Raw genomic sequence first — 23,051 nt, forward strand, 5'->3', positions numbered from 1 at the left:
AGGCATTCGAGGAGGTCAAACTTCAACAGCAACCTCTCCATGATAATGTAGCTAATGATCAAACGACACTCAGAACTAACAACCCTTAAAGCACACATCCACTAGACAGTGTGCCCACTCGTAGTTCCATTACTCAGGAGGCTGAAGCAGGAGGCTGAAGGACTACAGCTTCAGCAACCTAGGGAGCCGCAGGGGACAGTCTCAATCCCGACATTCTCCTAAATGGGAGCAGGAGTTCAGGAAGGATGTCAAGGCCTCTTACTGATCTTAGGGCCTCAGGAACGACTAGCTCAGGCAGAGAGAGCAAAGGTCTCCAGTGGAGAAGTCTACACACACACACACACACACACACACACACACACACAGAATCCAAGGTGATGACGTCATCAAAGGGTTAATTCTAGTCTGGGATGGGGGGGGAGGGTGGGGCACACAGCTGTCAGGTGGCTTTGGAAAAACAAACTGCTGAAGAGTCTGACGCCAGGGAGTCCTGGGAGGGACAAGAGGTTACCCACTCAAAGAGTGTGCTCCACAAAGCATGCGCGCTTGTCCACGTCTGGAGTCATCACTTATTTTTTGCCTGGATTCTTTGCAGCCGGTGGGTTCTCAAGGCGGTAAGTGGCGTGGCGGGCGTGGTCCGGGAGGTGACGATAGGGTTAATTGTCCACAGAGCCCAGGGGCGGAGCGCGGGCGGGCGTCCGCAGCCCCGCTGGAGCCGGAAGCAGTGGCTGGTCAGGGGCCAAATGCTTCTTGTCTTCCCTATCTGTACTTCCACAGAGGTCTCTGCGAGCTAGGGGGAGCCCAGTGAGGTGCGGGGTAGGGGCCCGGCGTTAGAGACAGCAAGGGGACGGTCCACGGTAAGGTCCGAGGGAGAGAGAGCTCCCGAGAAACTTGGGGGGCGCGACACAGATGGGGTGAAAGTAGAGTGATAGACCTGGGAGGGTTAGGGGACCAAGGGAAGACCAGGCTGTTGGCATACACCGGTGAACGGATGGGAGCCCTAGGGAAAGATGCTGCGCCTAACAGTCCTTTCTGTCTCCACACCACTCCAGGGGACGATCCGGAGCTCAACTTTCAAAAGCGAGAGGCCCCAGCAAGCCTGTTTTGAGAAGTTCTTCAGCGGCTCTCCTCATGGGCCAGACGGCCCTGGCAAGGGGCAGCAGCAGCACCCCTACCTCGCAGGCTCTGTACTCGGACTTCTCTCCTCCCGAGGGCTTGGAGGAGCTCCTGTCTGCTCCCCCTCCTGACCTGGGGGCCCAACGGCACCACGGCTGGAACCCCAAGGATTGCTCCGAGAACATCGATGTCAAGGAAGGGGGTCTGTGCTTTGAGCGGCGCCCTGTGGCCCAGAGCACTGATGGGGTCCGGGGAAAACGGGGCTATTCGAGAGGTCTGCACGCCTGGGAGATCAGCTGGCCCCAGGAGCAAAGGGGCACACACGCCGTGGTGGGCGTGGCCACCGCCCTCGCTCCGCTGCAGGCTGACCACTATGCGGCGCTTTTGGGCAGCAACAGCGAGTCCTGGGGCTGGGATATTGGGCGGGGAAAATTGTATCATCAGAGTAAGGGCCTCGAGGCCCCCCAGTATCCAGCTGGACCTCAGGGTGAGCAGCTAGTGGTGCCAGAGAGACTGCTGGTGGTTCTGGACATGGAGGAGGGGACTCTTGGCTACTCTATTGGGGGCACGTACCTGGGACCAGCCTTCCGTGGACTGAAGGGGAGGACCCTCTATCCCTCTGTAAGTGCTGTTTGGGGCCAGTGCCAGGTCCGCATCCGCTACATGGGCGAAAGAAGAGGTGAGATACGGACTAGGTGTGGGAAGATTAACTACTCTTGGCAATGGTTTGGGGTGGAAACTCATGGTTGGAGCACAGGAAGTGGGGCTTCGTGTCACTTTGGCCTGTCACTTAGATGGCCTTGGCTCTAGCTTCACTCCCAATCCCTACTGGATGTGATGCACAAATTCAGAGCCTTTGGGTCTCCCTCAGCTGAGGTAGCGGTGAAAATGGAGGAAGAAGGAAGGGTGCCTGAGCAGGATCTTAGAGTTCAAGGATGACTGGCGGGAGTTGCTTACTTACCTTGTCTTCCTTCTCTCTCCGCAGTGGAGGAACCACAATCCCTTCTTCACCTGAGCCGCCTGTGTGTGCGCCATGCTCTGGGGGACACCCGGCTGGGTCAAATATCCAGTCTGCCTTTGCCCCCTGCCATGAAGCGCTATCTGCTCTACAAATGACCCAGTAGTTCAGGGTGTGCTGGCACCCTACCGTGGGGACAGGTGGAGAGGCACCCTTTGGCCTAGACAACTTAAAAAAGCTGGTGAAGCTGAGGGGAGGGGCCTAGACCCCTTCACCTCCCCTTCNCACAGGAGCAAGACATAGAAATGATATTAAACACTGTGGCAGCCTGGGACAAAGAGGTTTTTGAAGTAAAAACTGAGATGTATTGTCACAACCTGTTTCATTATTGTTTTCTGTTTTGTTTTCCACTCCCCCACCCCAGGCTAGAGCCCCATCACTGTCTTAAGGAATTATGACAATCCAAAGCTCAGGCCAGGTGTTTATTTCCCTTACATGTANGATGGTTCACAAACACAATACAGGGGCTTCGGCACCGTGGGGGAGGGGACTATCCCAGGCCTCTTAGGGGCTCGGCCTTCATGTATACTGAATTCAGAGCCGAAGGCTCTGAATTTCTGCATCAGACATCCAGTAGAACTTGGGAGTGAAGCTAGAGCCAAGGCCATCTAAGTGACAGGCCAAAGTGACACGAAGCCCACTTCCTGTGCTCCAACCATGAGTTTCCAGCCCAAACCAATGGAAGGTNATTTCACTCCATCAGGGCTCAAAGGGACAGTAGTTCTACTCCCTCCCCTCCCCAGGAGCCACCTTGGTGACAGTTGATTCTACCCACTGTAAGTGGTAAAGGGATTGGCCTGGTTCCAACCATAATGGGGAGGTGGAAAGGGCTCAGGAGGGTACAGCGTGGATTAGGCCACAAGATGGGGCAGATGATGTCATCAGAAGCATGTGACCGGTGGNAGCAGTTACTAAACTTCTGGGCAACCTAGTCCATGCTATGCAGGAAGGCAGAGGGATGGGCAGTGCTCATTGTTTGGCATTGATGATGTCCACAAATTCAGGCTTGAGAGATGCACCACCCACAAGGAAGCCGTCCACGTCAGGCTGGCTTGCCAGCTCTTTGCAGGTTGCTCCAGTCACAGAACCTGTACCAGGAACAAGAAGACAGTTTGGTCAGGGCTCGATCAGAACACTTAAGCTCCACCTCTCTGTGCAAGGCAGCCTCAGTCTGTCTTAGCCCATTTCTGTCTTAGCTAGAGCCAAAGCCACTCACCTCCATAAATGATCCGGGTGCTCTGAGCTACCCCATCATTGACATTGGATTTCAGCCATCCCCGGAGCTTCTCATGTACTTCCTGTGCCTAGGAGGAGGAGGCAGGGTCAACTAAGCTCCTTCCTATCATTCAAGGAGTGAAAACCACTGGTTCTCATATAGAGTTGAGTTTCCAGAAAAGCCCCGGGACCAGAGAGTGCCAANGCTCCAATCCCACCAGGCTTGGAATGAACATTTTTGGCAAAGTTACTCTCCTTGGTGAGTTTGGAGGCCCTCTGTCTCTAGAGGGGCTTGGCTGGGCTCCATAGCNGTGTGAGTCTGTTAAAGGCAGACAGGCAAGGAGCTCCGGGTAGTTTACCTGCTGAGGGGTTGCCGTCTTGCCAGTCCCAATGGCCCACACAGGTTCATAGGCCAAGACCACCTTGCTCCAGTCTTTCACATTATCTGTGGGGCAGAGAGGAGAGTGAATAGGAAGGAGCTGACCCGCCAAGCTCTCCTGTTATAACAGTTATGGCCTACAGTACCTGGTGGGCTTCTTCCCCTTTTTAAACACTTGTGCGTGCGTGCGCGTGTGTGTGTACACAAGCTATAGCACACATATGAGGGCAGAGGACAACCTGTAGAAGGTGTATCTTTCCTACCACGTGGCTGTCTTTGGAGGACTCAAACTCAGGGCCTCAGGCTTTACCCACAGACCCTGCTAGCTTTTGAAGGTGGGGTTTGAGCCTTCTGTAGGAACAGTGACAAGAACCATTCAGGTCGCCCTCTTTCTCCGGGGTCAGTATGACTCAGGCAGGCTGTGGGACCTTTGACCTCTGCCCCCCTCCATCCCTGGGGCCTTTGCTAGACTCAGAGAGCCATGTCTGCAGAGATACCTGCGATGACCTTGGTTTGCTCGAACACGACCTTCTCGGTGATACCGGCTTCCCTTTCGTCTAGCTTCTCCCCGATGCAGGCGATCACCCCGAGTCCCTCTGCTAGGGCGTGGTTCACTTTCTGGCCAATCAACTGTTGAAGAACAAATGCTAGGTAGGTAAGATACCCCCCTCTCCCCAGGATCAAAGCATCCCCTATCTCCCCTCCTGTTTACTGACCTCATCTGATTCTCCAAAGACATGTCTTCTTTCTGAGTGCCCCAGCACAACCCAGGTGGCTCCTAAGTCTTTGATCATGCCAGGGCTAAAACAAACACACACCAAGATCAGCAAGAAGCCCACAAGGAAGGTTTTCCTCTGCATCCCTCTCTGCCTCCATCTCACCTGATTTCCCCAGTGAAGGCCCCATTGGTCACTTTGTAGCAGTTCTGTGCGGCCACAGCAATTTTGGGATCCAGCTTCTGTCTGGCAAAGTCGATGTAAGCGGTGGGCGGTGCACAAACCACCTCTGAGGACGAGATCAGAGAAAGCCCCTCACTCTTCGGGCTCCCGGTCTTGCATTCACTTTCTTGGTTCTACTTTCCTTCGTTTTTCAGTCCAGAAAGTTGACCTTTGTTCACTACAGAGCCCAGGCTGGGCCTGTACCAATACCAGAGCCTTCCCAAAGCCTCTGATAGGCCACGGCCCTTACCCTGCCCTCTGCTCTTTTAACAGCTGTGGCTCTCATTTCCTCAGGCTATTCTGGGAATGGGCATCTCCTCGACTCAGCATTCTCCAGGGGTAACCCCTTTCTAAAATAGCCCATCCCACATACCCATCCCGGGAAGGATTTTTAGCATAAGAGGTCCACCGCGGGAGTTTGTATTGGGCTCTTTGGGAAACGGATGATCAGAGAGAATACCCTTTGGTCATCCTCCAAGTTCTCCGATTTAGATGGGTAGAAGCGGGAAGGATGGAGGAGCAGTGTCGTGAGCAGCAGGGAACTGACTAGCCCACAGAGACCTTGCGTTTTCCTATTTCCAGTCTGAGAAGAGCTGTAGGAATTTTTTTTTTTTTAATTCCCCAATGGCTCAGCATGTTTGGCATCTGCTAGGGGCCTAAGGTGGAAGGCAGGAGTGGCCCATGCTGTGAAGGGTAGGGATGTGGAAGCCCCCCGCTCAGAGGCCGAAGCATGCGACGGCGCGGGGAGGAGTTTCGGGCTACGTGCAGAGACGCACGGAGCCAGAGGCCGAGGGGGCAGGTAGCTGAGAGCTCGCGCAAGCTCAGCTTCCTCCCTCACAATCTGGGGGACACGTGCCACTTGATTATCCAACCCGACACTGGTTCTTCTTCTCGACCCTAACCCCTAACTGGTGCAGCTCCTCCGGTCCACTCCCAAGGGCGATCTTCTTTGCACCCTGCCCCCAACCCCAAGAANCCCTTTCGGGCCCCACAAACCCAGTGCAGCATTTAAATGCNTTTCCTCTTCAGCAAGTCTCTGTGCTGCCGGGACACCAAATGGCCCTTGTCCCCAGGCCACCATCCAGGTCCACTCAGACACTGAGCAGGTGGTGCCACGCCCGACCTTCTACCCCCACGTCCCGCCGCCCCTGCCAAACAGAGAGCTCACCNGTGCCTGCCGGCACGTTGGCTGCGTTCAGGGTGCAGATGAGTTCTCCCAGGCACTTCTTCCTCCCGTTCATCTTCCAGTTGCCCCCCACGAAGAACTTCCTGGTAGGCGCCATTGTACCAGGCTCAAGTCTCTGAAGGTCAGTACAAACGCAGGGCTCTCTCCACTGGCCACTTATATAGATGGCTGTGAAGCAGAACTCCTCCTTCTCCCCGCCCTCCGCCATGGTTAGCCCGGCCCCTTGCTGCTCCGCCTTCCCCTCCATCCTCCTCTCCACCTCCCGGTGTTTAGATGTTCTGACGTTTCTCCTTTCTTGTAGCTATGTTCTAGAGGGTTCAGGGGGCTCAAACGTCCTGCCTCAGTGGCTCGACAGTTGAGATGTTGAACCTCGCGCTCAGGGAAACAAACTTTTTGGGATTTCAGAAGACCAAGGGACATTTCCTGTGGAGGTGGCAGCAACAGGGCCTTGGACCCTGGGGTTGAGGGCACCTTTCCAACTCCGAAAGCGCCCCATTCCCTCATAGCATAAAGCAAAGTCACAGCTGAGGAGCCCTTCCAGCAATCACAAGGAAAGGGGCCAAGTGTGTCACCAACGTCGCTGGTGATTACAGGGTCCTTGCAGTTGTCAGACCTTGGCCAAATGGAGCAGAGTGGGACACTAGTGTGTGTGGGGCGGGGAGGGAGGCAGGCTGGCTGCAGCCCTGTAAAGGAGTCAGCTGATATCAGTCAGTGTGGACTGCCCACCCTGCGCTAGGTCCTTCATTTGCCCAGCAACAGTGGGGCTAGACCAAGTGCATGGTCAGTGGGGGGGTGTGATGCAGCCACGCTTCTGAATTTTCCCTTTATTTCCCATCCCCCACCTCAGTTTTCTGAGCATTTCTAGAGCTAGAGACAAGGAAATTGCCTGGGGGGGGGAGGCAAAGGACCCCAGTTGGGCCTCTCTAAACCTGCCCCTTCCAGTAATCCTCCCCAAAACTAGTAAGTCTCCCCCCCCCCAAAGAACTAAAACCAGTCAGCCATCGTACTTTTATTCACATCATGTATTTTGGCATTTTTCCAGAGGACCATAAAGACAGAANGGAGGCTGAGGCAGAAGGGCAAAGGGTGTGGGGAGGGTCCTATTTCCCTCAGAGCCTCCTCTGCCCCACCACAAGGGAGCAAACACTTAAGGGGAGGGGAGGCGCAGTCGCTCCCTCCCCTGGAAAGATGCATAAAGCCACATCCACACACACACAGGTAAGACCCCACCCCACATCAGGGGTTGGGCCATCACAGAGAAGCAAAGCACTGTGGATTCAAGGGGCAGGGGAAGGAAGCAACAAGGTCCCACTGTGGACAGGAAGTTGGCCCCTCCTGTCCCATCCCTGCTCTGTCCCCAGAGTCTAATGAGTACCCCTCCTCTTTGTTTGGCCATTCTCCTATGACCTCCAGCTCCTTCCCGCTGCTGGGGACAAAAACAAAAAGGGTACAGAGCAGGGGCTGAAGTCCATCCCTCAGCCATCCCTCATGCCAGATGATCTGTCCCCTGCTTCAAGTGGAAGGGCTGAGGGCAGGCTCTTAGCTGACCACTCTCTGGTAGAAGTAGATGTAGCCCAGGTCCTTGGGTGGCTTTTCGGAGGCACACACTTTCTGGTCATTGTAGATCACCCACCTGGGGAGTGGGTAAAGAGACAGAGAAGGGTGAGCGGTGGGCCCTCCACATCGCCCTGGAGGGGCTTCTGGGAAGGATCCCGATTGATTCTATGCCACATCCCCAAATCTACCATACAGCTAGCATCTAAATGGAGCTTCGAAATCTCATTTTCCCATTTGATGGCCTCAGATTGTTCATTTAGAGACAGGGTCCCAGCAAACCTGGCTGGCCTGGAACCCTATATAAGCCAGGCTGNCCACAAACTCAGAAATCTAGCTACTTCTGCCTCCCCAATGCTGGTATTAAATGTGTGTATGACTACATCCAGGCGACTGTATTTGTTTTTGTTTTTCGAGACAGGGTTTCTCTCAGTAGTCCTGGAACTCACTCTGGAGACCGGCTAACCTCGAACTCATATATCCATACCCTCCAACCCCGCACTGCCTCCCAAGTGCTGGGATTAAAACTGTGTGCCACTATGCCCAGCATGTATTCTCCAAAATTATAATTATTTTGTACTAATAACCACTTGAACTATGGTGTGTATAGAGATCTATGGGAAGTTTTCTGGTTCTCGGCATCCACCTCAGGCTGTCAGGACTGGCAGCAGCTGCCTTTCCTCACTGGGGACTGTATTTTACACTCGTCTTCCACCCATTCCTGTGAAGCTAGGGGAGCTAGAGAGACCACTGTCTAATATCCTTTTTGAACAAAGGATTTGTTTTTAGAGTGTGTGTGTGTGTGTGTGCGCGTGCCTATGAAGGCCAGACGGTGCGGACCCCCTGGAAGGTGTGATGGATTGTTGTTAGCCTTCACTCGGGTGCTGGAAACTGAGCCTAGGTTTTCTGNAGAGTGGCAGTGCTCTTAGCTAACAAGCATCTCTAGAGCCCACCCCAGCCCCTTTGGAGACAGGGTTTCACAGAGCACAGGATCGCTTAACCCTCATTCACCATGGAGCCAAAGATGAGCTTCAACTGCTGGCTCCCCTGCCTCCACCTCAACGCTAACACTGAAGCCATAAGCCACTACACACAGCTACTGACCACCATTTGCATGGAGAAATTAGTCTTTGCCACAATTGTTTAACTTTACTGCTGCCACAGGCAATCCCTAAACAAGCAGATGACTGTGAGCCTGAAACCCATCATTTACAAAAGCAGGCAGACGGAGCCCTGGGATGTGGCCTGCCGATCCTTGTGGGAAGGCATTTTTTTTTATTTGACATCTCCCATAAATACTGTAGGGGCTTCCAGGCTGTCCTCCCACTCCTCACCAGCACCTCTTTATTCACCATGCACACTGCCAGCCCCTTACCTGCCTTCCTTCTTGATATGGCAGACATAGTGACCACACATAGTAGACGTGCCCATGTGACTAATGAAGGCAAAGAGCTGATACTCTGCGGAAGAAGAGAAAGATAAAGCAGAGGAGAAAACTACAGGGGATTCCTGTGGGGCAGTATTTAACAGCTCAAAATCAAAACTAGCGTTTCAGAGAACATGGGCAAAGGGGACCTCAGCTCCNGGAATCCCACCCTCACAAGACCCATCAGAGACAGAGCTTCTGGCCCCTCAGAGTGAGAAACACACAACACTAGAATGAGGGCTACACAGCAGACAGCCTCAGGTCTACCCAGATTCTTGGGGACACTCACTTCCAGGACCATCCCGGACTTTAGGTCCCACTGGCACAGACTCGGAGATGGACTCAGCCGCTGAGCGTCCCTCTGAGATGTCCATAGCAGCTTCTGCATCCAGGTCATCAATGTGACTGAAGATCCAGTCTACAGCCCGCTCTAAGCTATTGTTCTTGGAGAGGAGGGAAGTGTTACTTTTCCCAAAGAGTCAGGCAGGCACAACACTGTGGCTATCGCAGTCACAAAAAAGAGCAGCCAGCTTCAACCACACTGTACTGGGTTTTGGTACCACTAACCAAAGGTGTTAATGTAACCTCACTCCCACCCCACTTTTCCCATGGGCTCCCAGAACCAGGGCAGCGCATACCGTGGCCCGCAGAGCTTTCAGGGCCTGGTCCCTGGAGAAGCCCATGGAGACTATGGTGGTCACACAGTCCTCTGGTGGGGGGTCAGCTGCTGCACTTGTGGAGCCAGGCCCACTGGAGCCAGGNAGGATGAGGGGGTTTGCAAAATCTGTGGATGAGGAGGGCATGAGTGTTTGGGGGATGGATGGAGGCCCTGTTCTATCCTATACCCACCTCTGCCTACCTGGATCATCCATGTGTGACATGACCCAGTTCATGGCTGCTTCGGCCCCGCTGTTTCCCGTATAGTACACAGCTTTCCGGCAGGCATCCATAGGGAAGCCCATTTCCACCAACTGTATGATGACGGATTCGTCCAGCATGGGTGCTGTGGTAGAATTAGCGCAATGACTTCCTGTTTCTGTCTCCACCAGTTTCCTCACCCTCCCACANCCAAGCCTCTAGCCTTTCCCCATCACCCATAAGTGCTTTTTTCTTTCACACCAGAACTAAAATAACCACACACAAAATGGGAACCTGGTATCCCAGAGGTGATCCATTTTCTGCCATTAGTGGAGCTCGGTGCTCTTTCCCTCCCAATCCACACCTCCCAACCCAAACCGAGGAAGGAGCAAAGACAGAGAGGCGGCTAGCCAGTGCTACCAACACCCACATAATGCAGCTGGGACTATCTCAGTCAGTTTCCACATTCAAAAGGCACAGAGGGAATGTGGAAGGGAGGACAGGAGAAACATCAAGGATGGGAAGGAAGGAAGGAATACAGAGAAGCCCTCCCCCATCAGCAAGGGAGAGAGACAGGCAGGAAGAAGAATCACTAACATGTCGGAGAGGAGAAGTGAGGGGAGCAGAAGGAGTCTTCGTCTTCGTTGCCATAGAAACCAAGGCTACCTTTGGGCTCGTCCGGAGTGACCAGGGGTGGGGCAATGTCAGGCAGTTCCTCCTCTCCCGGCTGTAGCCCTGTGCCCCTCAGCTGGGAGATATCGAGCTCCTCTGGCATCTCAATGGACACATCTGCAATTGGAACGGTGAGAAGGGTCATGTCAGCAGCTTCCTGATGCTAACCTGCAAAAGCATGGTCGACCCTCACGCTCCTGCGCCGTGGTTTAGATCTGCTCAGTAGTTTCAACCATGGGAAGTACTTGCAAGTGTAGGAGCCAAGGGAACCAGATTTTTAGTTCTAAATCTACCATGAGCAATAGACAGGTAAGAGGCCTGCCTCAACAGTCGGAATGAGTGCTTAATACTTCTGAAGATCTGCTTCCTTCTCCACAAAAGCAAGATAAATCAGTAGTGCCACATTAGAGCCAGGAGCCTGTTAGCTGCTTCAAGATTATCCCAATAAAAGCACGGTCATCAACTAGAAAAATGTTAACAACAGTCATGACTATCGAAATAGTTTTAGCCAGGCATTATGGCTCCCGCCTTTAGTCCCAGCACTTAATAGGCAGAGGCAGGCAGATCTCTGTGTGAGGCCAACCTGATTTACATAGCAAGTTCCAGGCCAACCAGGGAACAATGAAAAACCCAAANAAGTTTTAATCAGTATCTTTTCAAACTAGATACATTTTGAAACATACACAAAATGTTTCCCTTTTGAGAGAAAAACTCTGAGGCCCACAGTTGATACATGTTAAAACTATCTTTTCTAGGACTTCGTGTCTCACCACCCCCTTCCCAACAGCATACCCAGCTTCTTGGGCACCCAGTCTAAGCCAAAGGTGAACTTCTTGATCTGGATGACCAGGTAGTCGGGGAAGGAGGCAAAGCGCGTGGTCCTGCAGAGAGAAAGTGTGCTGGCACCCGCGCTCTCTCCTCTCTGCACTGGGCCTGGTCTCTCTGCGATAAAGCACGGGGCCCCAGGAGATCCTCCCCTCTCTTCTTGCCTAGGCAGAGATCAGCGGTGCCCACAAGGAGCTGCAGAAGCCAGGTATTTGACTGGCAGGAGCAGCAATGGACTGAGNACTTGGTCGCTAAAACTGAAGCACCTCTCCAGGTCCCAAAACCATACTAGTGGCCAAAAGCAAGCTGTCTTCTAGAAGCCAGACACTAGGTGCCTGGGCTCTAGCATAATGGAGAAACCAAGTGCAGAGGCCATACTGGAAAAAGAGCTTGCACTACAGGAGAAGTGTCAGGAAAGGATAAGGTGAGAGGAAGTCATCACCCGTGTCTACCCCTGCTACAGCCTCCTGGTACACTCGGGGACAAACCAAACCCCAAGGCCCAGGGGATACTCTTAGGATTTCCACCAAAAGAATGTGCAAACAGCCAAGAGGCAGAATATTGAGTGATTACCCCACCAAAGGGGCAGCTGAAACTGAGGCCAAAGGACATACTTGACAGCGACCGACTTCGCCTGTAGAGCTGTACTCCAGAAGTCATCCACCTGCTCAGGGGCCCCGTAGGCTTCCAGGCAGGAGCTGAAGGGCACCTGGGCCCGAACCAGTTCTGGCAGTGGTACTTTCTCCTCTTCAGCTTGCCGCTTCTTCTCTTCATACTCTAAAAGCTCCTCTGGTGAAAACACCAGGTGGTGTGGCCTTAGAGGATGTCCCTTGTTCCCTGCTCGTCTTAGCCTGCTGGCCTCGTGCCCCAAGTTATTCCCATTTCCCTACCCCGCCAAAGCCCACTAGACACGTCTCATGTACCTTGCCTCCCATCTCAACAGTGCTAACAAGCTGCAGAATTAACCCTGGCCCGCTGTGCTCTCCCTTCAGATCTGGGCTTCCATTCATACCAAGGCCTTGCTGGGTGAGCAAGCTACCTTTGTTAAGGGCTGAATCCATGGGCACAGGCAACTGCATGATGTAGTCAACTCGCTGAGTGTACTTAACCTTCTCTGTGGCCAGGCATTTGATCTTTTCTTCCACCAAGAAGCGGAACACTTCATTTGGATTTTCAGAACTCCGGCAATTCCTCTATGGGAAACAGGCAGGATAGGAAGGTCTGGGCAGCCAGAGAACAAATTGAGGCTCAAAATTTTTATTAGGGAACCAGTAGGGAATGGCAGTGGATTGGCAGATGCCACTCAGGAACACAGGGATGCAAGATTAGAGTAGAGCCTTCCCTAGTTAACCACCCGCAAACCTCACTTCTGGCCACTGTAATAGTTCTCTTTGTAATTTTCCTTGTAAGTACTAAGTATTCTAAGATGAATCCAGAGATTCATGCTTGCTGGCCAAGTGCTCTACCTCTGTGCCCCACCTCCCAGCCCTGTTCTTGGCTGTTCTAAGCTTAATTGGGTTTACCGCAAGTAGGAATCACGGGTCAAGGGTATCACTTGTCCTGACTATTTTCCTTAGGTGCAACTCCTATGCACAGAGCAGGCTATGTGCAAGTAGACTGCTTTATTACAGGGACTGGATGTGGGGAGAGAAAGAACGTGGGTGCAAACAGGAGAATCAGTAGTGGCCTCTCTGACATCCTTACCTCCACCATGTTGATAAGATGTAGGAAGAATTCCTGGGCATCCTGCTGCCGATTAGTGGAGAACTCAGGGTGGCCCTTGCCAATGAGGGCCTTGAACATTCGAGGGGCAATGCCATCTTGAACTTCCTAGGCAGGACCAGGGCAGAGATTCAGTGAGCACCAAATGACCTAATTTAGACGCCGCCTAGATCTTAGTTTCCCTATACATCTCTATAGTCTGACAAGGATGAAGTCCTAAACTCACCTTTTGTTCTGGTACCTGCTCCCCATCACCTGACTCCAGTGCTGGCTTAGAATATTCTCCAGAGAGAAGGCCATGCCCCAGCTTGGCCCTGTAAACGAGAAAACCATTTAGCTAGTCAACTAGTGATCCTGGAAGCTGCATGCATCTTTTTCTCTTTCCTTCAATCTTGCTCATGATTAAAAGAAACTTAGACAACTCTTAAAAATTTGTGTGTGGGGGCTGGAGAGATGGCTCAGTGGTTAAGAGCANTGACTGCTCTTCCGGAGGTCCTGAGTTCAATTCCCAGCAACCACATGGTGGTTCACAACCATCTGTAATGGGGTCTGATGCCCTCTTCTGGTGTGTCTGAAGATAGCTACAGTGTACATAAAATAAATAAATCTTTAAAAAAAAATCTGTGTGTGGCTTTGTAGGGATGGGGACACCTTAGNTTGCNTAGGAACTCAGCACAAGAGGCAATCCACAGCTCCTAACTGTTCAGAGACCCCATTCATGGCCACCCCAGGTGGTCATGGTGTAGAAAGATAGAAAGTTGTGAAGCTCTCAACAGTCTTTGTAGGCTACATACACCTGGGTGCTGAAGTCTTGGGTGGGGTCCGTGGGGGCATTCTGGAAGATCTTCTCCAGTTTATCCACATACCTAAGCAACAAAGGCAGAGTAGCAGGAAAAAGGAAGGGATAAACCATCTACTAATCATACAAACACGCTTTCCCTAGAGTTCTAGTTCATCCTCCCTTCCAAACTGAAGACAGCAAGCAGTGTGCCCAAGGCACTCTTCTAGGCCTCCTTCCCAAGGCAGAACCAAGAGAACAAGAAGGCAGCCCAGGGTTAGAATAAACACAGCTCATACACTTTTGTTCTTTTCTGCTCTATTACTGGGAAGGGTGTGCTAGGGCAGCTTTATAGCATGTTCCCTTCACAGCACGCCTGCCATGGTAGAGCAGAGCTATTCTAAGAATGAGAGCAGGCACACAGACACTGAGGACAACTGAAGGACAGTATGCAAAGAGACTGGCAACCAGAAGAGGAGCTAAGATGCTAAAAAGTACTTGGTTTCAGCCAACTAGTAATTCTCAGCCACGGAATCTTTCCCCCTCCATCTCCACCATCCTCACGGTCCTCCTTAAGTAATGCTAAAATGTGGTAAACTAAACAGGTACACAGCACAGGTCAGCAGAAAGGACAAGAGATCACTTACTTCCTCTGAAAGTCAGGGATGCTGAAGAGCACCTGGACCACGGAGTTGAGGTAGCAGCTGTTACCCAGGTTCCGGATGCCCGTGTAACCAGGCCCAAACAGAGGCTTGAGTGGCACGCCTGACTCCTGGATCAGCTCCCATTCACCAATCCGCTGGTTCATGTCTATCTCCAGCTCAGTCATTGTCTTGTCCGTCTGCAGGGAAGGGGAACTTAAGACTGGGCAAGACCTAGATATAGCCCAGGATTTATGGCATCAGGGGCCTGGGCATATTGTATATCATACAGTCTCTAAGCTCTGGACCGAGAAGCATCCTAGATCCACGACTCTGCTTGAATGAGGAAGCGCAATGACCAGGCTTCTCCCTACCCAGACTGTTCTTCCCCACTCTGCAGTCACTCTGCTCACCTTTAGATTATTACTGAAGAACACCCTAGTCAGGCCAGGCCTCTGCCGGACACCACAGCACACCAGGCTTTCATCCTCTCTCAGACACTCGCCAGTAGTTTACAAACAGTCATTTATTTGGGAACATGACTAAGACCTGCCATGATCCTACACTATATGCATAAAAGCAAGAACTATACCTATCCTTTTCTTCTCCTTAGTCAAGGTTTCTCTGTGTAGTTTTAGTTGTCTTAGAACTCTCCTTGTAGACCAGGCTGGCCCTGAACTCAGAGATCCTCTGCTTGTCCCTCCCAAGTGCTAGGATTAAAGGCGTGTACAATCACTGCCCGGATCACCATATCTATTTTATTTACACAGTGATTGGCACGTAATATCTGGTAGTATTTACTGAATGATCAAATGACTATAGAGGTCTCTTCAAGAGAAATTCATATATCTTGGGGTCTGGGTTACCTCAGCTTCAGACACAGAAGGGCCACAGAGGCAGGAATGAGAATCTGAAAGTAATGGGGGCGAGGCCCTCCCTCACCTTCTGCATCTTCAGCATGTCGATGCCAAAGTGAGACAAGTGCTCTGCCAGGCTCGGGTCCAGCACCATGTCATCCTCNTCGTAAGAATACACGTCTAGAGGAAAAGGCGGACATAATGTGGAGGGACAGAGGTTGGCACTGGCCTATCCAGCAACTCTACCTCCTGCCCAGAGGACAGAGGGACAGCCAACAGGATCACCCTCCTGGCTCACTTGAACATTAGTGAGGCACAAAGCCCCTTGGGATTGTCAGAGGATATGGTCAAACAGAATAAGGAGTGGAATTCTGAGTTTCTTTTGTAATACATGTATGCGTCGGTGTATGCACAGGGGATTTTTCTTTTCCTCTTAGTTTCTGGTGACAGGTCTTACATAGCCCAGGTTTACCTCAAATTCATTATGTAGTTGAGGATAGCCTTCACCTCTTAAGTTCTGGGATAACAGACATGCACTGGTGCAATCCCATACCCAGTTTTAACTCTGATCCTGATTCTGTTCCTGCACCATAAGCTACCACAGTAAGACAGGTTTGGAAAGACAGTGACTGAGCAGATGGCGACTGCTAGGGTCTTCCCTGTTGTACCAGGGGACTGCACTCATCTTATTCCTGCCATTGCAAATGAGTAACTGGGACACACTGAGTGGGGAGGGGAGGGGCAGGAGGGTACCAGCTCCATCCGGGGTGATGGTGCCCAGCTTAACAGCTAAGGGGTAGCCAGTCTCCCTGTAGTGCTCCACAGCATGGTTGTTGCCCCCACTGCCATCGAAGTAGCGCCGGCCACAGAGGATGGAGCCGTCTGTCAGGTTGAGCCACAGATTTTCTCGCATGTCGCACTTGGAGCACTTCCAGCCACTAGCCCAGGGACAAGAAAATTAGCTCAATTGTGGGTTGGGGGTCTATGGGAATGGCAGCGAGAGGGGAGTCTGCAGGCCCCCACCAGTCCAAGAGCCCATCTTCTCTCATCTGGCTGCCCCCCGTGTTGTTCCTCTCCCCCATATCTTCCTTCTGGCTTGCTCCCTACCCTCTCTTACCAGTTCTCATACAAAGGTGGCCTCTTTACCCCCACTTCAGGGATTGTGCCCAGGGATGAGCGGAGCCAGGTCTCACCAGGGAGGGATCCGAGCAGGGTTGTCCAACTGCTTGAGGTTGAAGGCGTGCTTGGACACCTGACGGACTTCCCCATCCCAAGCCTGGACCTCCTGCTTTCGAGAGGCTGAGTCAGCAGAAAGTAGGGCTTCCACAGCACTGGTCACCTAGAAGAACTGAGAGGTCAGCAAGGACCCCACCTCTGCCCCATACACCCTTTTCACCCCCAGTTTCCAGTTTTGTTAGTACTGTGCAAGCCATGACTACAGCAGCCCCTTCTGCCCTGGAATCTCTGGGAAGGGTGGTAAGAGGTGCATACCCGATCTCTGACAATGTCAGGAAGCCCCCCCAACCCATCCCGAGCGATCTCCAGGTAATCGGGCAAAATGACAATCTTCACATCCTCGTCAAATTCAAACTTGTCCTCGGTGAGGTCAAACCCTCCTTCAACACCTGCGTAGGACAGAGAATTAGGGAGAAAGTAGGGCAGCTACCATTTGTCATCATGTCTCCAATTTGTCCCCTCCAGAGCTCTGAGGTCACTCATCAGGCTTAGGGTTCTCCTAGCAGATAGCTCACCAATGGCCAGCCGGGTGGGCTTCTTCCGAGGTGGGTCTCCAGTGCCTGCACTGGTGTCCTCTTCTTTCTGCAATGAAAGAGGTTCAGAGGGCCGGGCATGACAGCACAAGACTTTGTCCTGGCATTCAAGAGGCAGAAGCGGGATCTCTAAGAGTTCCAGGCTAGCTGAGGCTATTCAGTGAAAGGTCAGGACCAGCAATGAGCCCCAGGGACAGAAGGAGGGAGGGAGGGAGATGGGAGGAAAGAACAGTTAACTATACAGCACACTGAGGCTGATCAACAGTCAGGTTTCAGTGACACAAATGAGAGCAGGAAAGGAAAGCAGAGAACAATGCGGAGTCAGAGGGCTGCTGGCTAGTTTGATGTCAGCTCGACACTAGCTAGAGTTAGCAGGGAGGAGGGAGCCTCAGCTGAGAAAATACCTCCATACGATGGGGCTGTAGGCAAGCCTGGAGGGCAGTAGCAATGCTCTCTCTTTCTCTCTCTCAATTTTATTTAATCTTTTGTTTATACTCCAGATTCTATCCCCCTCCCCATCCAACCTCTGACTGTTCCACATTCCATAACACACATACACACAACACACACACACACACACACACACACACACACACGCTCAAGAGGATGTCCCCACCCACCCTCCAAGGCAGCAGTTCTCAACCCATGCTTTGTAACCCTCACAGAGATCACATACCAGATATTTACATTACAATTCAAAGCAGCAGCAAAATTATAGTTATAAAGTAGCAACAAAAATAATGTTATGATTGGGGTCACCACAACATGAAGAACTGTTGTGGTTATAGCATTTGGAAGGTTGGGAATCACTGCTGTGGGGCATGTTCTTAATTAATGACTGGTGTGGAAGGGTCCAGCCCATTGTGAATGGCATCCTTATGCTGGCTGTCCTAGGTTCTATAAGGTTGAGCCAGCCGGTAAGCAGCACCCTCCATGGCCTCTGCTTCAGCTCCTGCCTTTAGGTCCCTGCCCTGCTTNAGTTCCTGTCCTGACTTCCTTCAATGATGCAATATGGTGTGGGAGTGTACACCANATAAAGTGGAAGCCCATTCTTCCAGCTAGTTTTAGGCGTGGTGTTTTAACATAGCAATAACCCTAACTAAGAGAAGACACTCAAACTCAGTCCTTGTGGACTGTGCCTGGGTGTTCCACCCCAGCCACTGTGCCTACCGGTCGCCGGGTCCTCCGGAGGTGCAGGTAGACTCGCTGGCCTGTCTTGTTGAAGTGTCTCTCCACATACTGCTTCCCGAATCCCAGGAATGTGTTCATGCAGATATAGAGGCCACCCTCAGACTCCTGCAGGGCACAGTGAGAGTGGGAAAACACAAGAGGGATGAAACTTGTATGTGTGGGGAACCAAGGATCAAGGGTCAGAAAGTGTTTGTTTCCTAACACTGCAGCTCTTACTTAGCAACTTATGTAGCCTTTGGGGACACGAAATATGGCTGAAGGTCTCCTGCATCCTGAATTTGAAAACAGCCACCAAGCTCAGGAGTCAGCTGAACAATACTCCTCAGACACTGATTTTTTTTTTTCCCCCGAGACAGGGTTTCTCTGTGTAGCCCTGGCTATCCTGGAACTCACTCTGTAGACCAGGCTGGCCTCGAACTCAGAAATCTGCCTGCCTGTGCCTCCCAAGTGCAGGGATTAAAGGCGTGCGCCACCACGCCTGGTTCCCTTCANCTCTTCTTTGGCTCAGGAGATCCAGAAGGCAAAGGGGGTCACACTGTCAGGGATCACACTTAGAAGGGGTGAGAGAAAAAAGACCTGCGCTTGCATATGGTCGCCAGCCAGCCAAACCCTACCTAATGTCTGTAACTCAGACAACCTCCTAGATCACAAGGGCAGACATCGCAGCACCAAGCAGGACAGGGGTCAGGCCTCTCTCCTTTGTCACACTCTCTACTAGAGGAAAACCCTGGTTTGGGGGTAAAACACCTTGTTTGGGACTTACAACCAAACCTGAAGCTAGTTTAGGTCACGAAAGCCATCATTTTACAGTCATTAGCTACCCCTGCTTGACACCTCTCCCGTAAGAGCTCCACTCAAGTTCCATCAACCTGCAACCTCAAAACTATTCCTTTTTATTTATTTCATCTGTTTACTTTTGAGACAGGATCTCCTCCTGTAACCAGGGCTGGCCTGGAACTCACTATGTAGCCCAGGCTGGCCTAGACTTTTCTTCTGTTTCAGCCTCCCAGGCCTGCCTGGGGTGACAGGTTTGTTGCCACCAAACCTGTTTGAGATATCCCTTTTATGAACAATCTGGCAACACTTGCTGAGAGAGCCAGACAACATAAAATTCAAGAAGAACAGGAAAAATTAGTGCCCATCCTGAATCACAGCTGAGGAGGGAAAGACAGGCTCCCCTAAAACTAGACCAGTCTTCCAATGTGTTTTTACGTGAGTGCCACTGTAAGAGTGATGAGCAAGTGGGAGAGGAAGCTGGAGAAGAGTCTTATCTCAGATCCAAGGCTTTGAGCCATAGGCATCCTCTTCCTGGGATATAAGTCTTAGAGGCCTTGAAATTTTCTCCACTGTGATAGTAAAGTTAGGACGGTATGGTATCTGAGGCAGTTAGTGGACCAGTAAATTGCACTGTACCACTCCCTAGAATAGTGTAGACTGCAGTGTTCCTTAATAAAGCATTTCTCGGGGCTGGAGAGATGGCTCAGAGGTTAAGAGCACTGACTACTCTTCTGGAGGTCCTGAGTTCAATTCCCAGCAACCACATGGTGGCTCAAAACCATCTGTAACAAGATCTGATGCCCTCTTCTGGTGTCTGAAGACAGCTACAGTGTACTTACATATAACAAATAAAATAAATCTTTAAAAAATTAAAAAATAAAAATAAANCATTTCTCACCACAAAGTTTAGCTACACTCTCTTGCTTCCATAAAAAGAATGAGAAGATGATCTGACCAGCTTCAGTTTGTTACTACGTCAAGCAGGCTGGAGAGCCCTTGCCTCAGAATGAAAAAGGGAAGGCGTTGGAAAAATTACAAAACAATTAACAAACGAAAACATTATTTTTCAGTCATATAANGTACTAAGGAGAGACAAGAACAACTGTCTTGTCTTTAAGTGTAAACACTGACCCACTGATATCTAACTTTCCCCCCTGGGAGGAAGGTGGGCACGCTCAAGTAACTCTTCAGATGAAAATGAAAGGTGCTGGCTTCATCGCTGGTGAAAAACCGTGCCGGGCAGTCATCCTTTACTTCTACTAAGGCCAACCTGAGAGAAGCAGAGCTTATCTGGGACGCTGATCAAAGCCCAGCAAACCAAGCAAAGCACAAATCACAGGACTGCTCCTGAAGTGGGCATCACATTATGCTGCCATACTCGGCACTGGGGATGCATTAATGAAGCCTTTCCAGTCTGACTTGCAGTTTTCAGGCCATGAGCTGGTCTGGCTGAAAGCTCTGGGCAGGGCCCAACAACCGCTAGAGGGGAGGGGTGATGAGGGGGGCGGATCCCAACCAAACTGCAGCCCTTTCAGTTAGGGCCTGAAGATGACACAGGAAGGCAGAACTGCAGGAAGGGAGGTACAAGGTGGAGCCTGCAGAACGTGAAGCACGGTGTGGGTGGCGGCTTTGTCTAACTAGACAAGAGTGGGAGCAAGACGAGAAAGGGGCCTTAGCATCCTCCAAAGAAACCCTTTCTAAGGAATACTTGAGAGAGGGGTTGTCTCGGCAACCTGTGAAGGAATGGGAGGGGTCGCGGCTATAGTTCACTTCAAAGGAAAAAACGACTAGAACTCTCCATTGGGCATTTTTCCTCCTCCTGACCAATGGCCCATCTCCTCATCCCCTGTCCAAATGAACCACGAGTGAAGGCTATTTAACTCAGTGTTTCTCTAAATCGGACTTCTTCACAGATTGGCATCCTCTTCCAGACTAGAAGCTGCAGGATACATACCTTCCCAATCTCAACCCTTGCCCTGAACAGCGGGGAGTCGCCCCTACTCCTCCCACATGAAACTACAAAACCCGGAGAGCTCTGCGCAACGTGCAAGGCCACATTCAAGGCTTTTTCTGGGAGTCGCCTGGGGGATGTAGTTCGCCGGTCGGGTTCCAATTCGAACTTAGACTAGGAACTAGGGACATGGCCAACTACAATGCCCATAATGCTTCACGAGACCAGGAGTGGGCAAGGCGAGAGCTGTAGCTTCCGGGAGTGGTAGTCATACTACAGCTACAGAGAATGAAAAGCAAAAGCAGAGAGGTATGGAGAAAACTACAAGTCCCATGGTGCATCGCAAGGAGGCGGTAGCCCAAGGTTTGCAGGCCTGGCCGAATGACCAGGGCAATGGAAGGAAGTCGTGGTCGCCGCGGGCGTGGGGAATGGGCTTACCGGCGTGTCGAAAGAGAAAGCGCACTCGTCTTTGTGGACCCGGTCTCCGGCCTTGGGGACACGGATCGTCGGTAACACTGACAGCAGCGCCTCTTCACTCAGCTCCGCCATGACACCGGCAGCAGCTCCTCCTCACACAGCAGCTCCCACTGTACCTAGTACCGCCCCCCTCCTTCTGTCGCGTCCAATGAGCGCGACTCANTGTGCGCATGCGCTAAAGGCAAGACGCGCGAGATCGGCAGTTAGACCCAGCCTGCCTCCTGGCGCTCCGCCCTCTGCCCCCACTCAGCGAATGCCAATAAAAAGCGCCGCGGGTACAACTGATGGCCGAAAGGACCAATCCTGCTCTCCCAGGGCAAGTGCTCATGTGGCGGCTCCAGGAGGGCTGGGAGTTGCAGGAGCTGTGATTCAAGGACTCTAGAATGCCTTAGGTGCAGAGCAGAAACTGTGGGTTGTTTAAACGCATTGATTACTGAAACTTTGCCAAGGACTCGTCCAATCGGAAAGCACTTGTCGTCTTGGTATTTGAAAAGCAGTGGTCAATGAGGCGACTTTGAGAGATGCGTGATAACTCCGTCAACCAATAAGGATGGCTGTTTCGCTTTAGACAAAACATATTAACTCCGTCTCCAGCTGGCTTTGTGCATACAGTCTGACAACTCATTGTATTTTGTTTAATGAAACAGAAAGGCTGAGTGGCACCCATCAAGTCCACCGCTGACAGGCCGACACTAAACAAAAGTCCCCAGCTCACCGAGCCACCACCGGAGGGCAAGCCAATCCTCAGCCCATTGGCCAGTCCTCATGATAGACATCCTTCAGACCAATGGCTTTCTGCTCTGGAAGGCGCATTTTCCACAACTGGCCTATGAGAGTCTGCTTCGGCTCAGCCAATAGGGTCGGGGCAGGGGGCGTGGAGGGAAGTTTGAAACTCCNGGCTTTGGGAGTTGTTTCTCTAGCTGGTGTTCGGGCAGAGGTCGAGCTGGGGGCCCGGTAAGTAATGTGAATGAATTAGTGGTTAAATTCGAAGGCTCCCGCAGACCTGACTGCTCTGTTAAAAATCTCCACTCGTTATCCTTGCAGAGATCTCTGGGCTAGCGACCCGGAGGTTCCTCTGCTGGCAACTGGGAAGATCGGGTGGGTCTGGGGTCAGTGGTCCGACACGGAAGCAGTAAGCTCTGAGTCTCTTCTGACGGACGTCCCTTCCTCTGCATCTGCACAGCCGGGCCCCGTCCCCAACCCCAGTGGAGATGGGTTCGACTCAGAGCGTCTCAGGCACTCCAGCACGGCCTCTGCCACGCAACAAGCAAGTGGCTCGAGTAGCAGACCCTCGTTCACCTAGTGCTGGCATCCAGCGCACTCCTATTCAGGTATACGGGGCTGGGCTGGGGAATGCAGGGAGGCTGTCTGGATGCGGGCCTCTGCCTAGCTTGTTTACATGAGCCCTCATCCCCACTGCCACTGGAACCTTACTTTCTCCATCCCTCCCCCTTTTATTATTTATTTTTTGAGGCTCNAATATAATCTCGTCATATCTGCCTTTCCCTTCCTCCCTCCAAACCCTTCCATATACCCCTCCTTGCTGTCTTTCAAATTCATGATCTTCTCTTTTTCATTAGCTGACTTTCTGCCTTTTTTTTTTTTTTTTTAAAGGCAGGGTCTCACCATGTAGCCCTGTCACAATGGAGACCAGGTTGGCCTCAAACTTATAGAGATCCTCCTGCCTCCCAAGTACTGAGA

General features: G+C 51.8%; 4 protein-coding genes across 8 annotated transcripts in view; 2 read left to right on the top strand and 2 right to left on the bottom strand.

Moving 5' to 3' along the window:
- The first annotated feature begins 444 nt into the window (after positions 1-444).
- Positions 445-2,456, top strand: Spsb2 (splA/ryanodine receptor domain and SOCS box containing 2). 4 transcript variants are annotated; one of them, XM_021164466.2, is made up of 3 exons: positions 445-614; positions 1,053-1,795; positions 2,102-2,456. In XM_021164466.2, the coding sequence occupies exons 2-3, from the start codon at positions 1,132-1,134 to the stop codon at positions 2,230-2,232; spliced, it is 795 nt and encodes a 264-aa protein (XP_021020125.1). In that variant the 5' UTR covers positions 445-614; positions 1,053-1,131; the 3' UTR covers positions 2,233-2,456. The 4 variants fall into 4 exon arrangements, with proteins under 4 accessions (XP_021020125.1, XP_021020127.1, XP_021020129.1 ...); XM_021164468.2 differs by having other exon boundaries at positions 445-598; XM_021164470.2 differs by lacking the exon at positions 445-614 and adding an exon at positions 702-857 and having other exon boundaries at positions 1,053-1,737.
- Positions 2,457-2,541: 85 nt separating this feature from the next.
- On the bottom strand, positions 2,542-6,136 carry Tpi1 (triosephosphate isomerase 1). The gene is made up of 7 exons (XM_021164465.2): positions 5,835-6,136; positions 4,610-4,733; positions 4,445-4,529; positions 4,226-4,358; positions 3,709-3,794; positions 3,351-3,438; positions 2,542-3,222 (listed from the first exon to the last, which is right to left on the bottom strand). Exons 1-7 carry the CDS (start codon positions 6,097-6,099, stop codon positions 3,104-3,106), a joined length of 900 nt encoding a protein of 299 aa, XP_021020124.1. The 5' UTR covers positions 6,100-6,136; the 3' UTR covers positions 2,542-3,103.
- Positions 6,137-6,846: 710 nt separating this feature from the next.
- Positions 6,847-21,511, bottom strand: Usp5 (ubiquitin specific peptidase 5). 2 transcript variants are annotated; one of them, XM_021164454.1, is made up of 20 exons: positions 21,312-21,511; positions 18,125-18,250; positions 16,937-17,003; positions 16,677-16,810; positions 16,379-16,524; positions 15,939-16,123; positions 15,271-15,365; positions 14,335-14,528; positions 13,704-13,775; positions 13,136-13,223; positions 12,892-13,017; positions 12,227-12,380; positions 11,802-11,976; positions 11,155-11,243; positions 10,357-10,479; positions 9,692-9,835; positions 9,471-9,616; positions 9,122-9,275; positions 8,782-8,866; positions 6,847-7,485 (listed from the first exon to the last, which is right to left on the bottom strand). In XM_021164454.1, exons 1-20 carry the CDS (start codon positions 21,420-21,422, stop codon positions 7,392-7,394), a joined length of 2,508 nt encoding a protein of 835 aa, XP_021020113.1. In that variant the 5' UTR covers positions 21,423-21,511; the 3' UTR covers positions 6,847-7,391. The 2 variants fall into 2 exon arrangements, with proteins under 2 accessions (XP_021020113.1, XP_021020112.1); XM_021164453.2 differs by having other exon boundaries at positions 10,288-10,479.
- Positions 21,512-21,559: 48 nt separating this feature from the next.
- The window catches only part of Cdca3 (cell division cycle associated 3), a 4,012-nt gene continuing 2,520 nt past the window's right edge, over positions 21,560-23,051 (top strand). Inside the window, exons 1-2 of the mRNA XM_021164464.2 lie at positions 21,560-22,304; positions 22,534-22,681. Coding sequence (XP_021020123.1) covers positions 22,138-22,304; positions 22,534-22,681 — 315 coding nt within the window. The 5' untranslated portion in view covers positions 21,560-22,137. The remainder of the gene's footprint in view (positions 22,305-22,533; positions 22,682-23,051) is intronic.

This window comes from Mus caroli, chromosome 6 (assembly GCF_900094665.2).
Source record: "Mus caroli chromosome 6, CAROLI_EIJ_v1.1, whole genome shotgun sequence".
In the NCBI taxonomy this organism is placed as follows: Eukaryota; Metazoa; Chordata; class Mammalia; order Rodentia; family Muridae; genus Mus; species Mus caroli.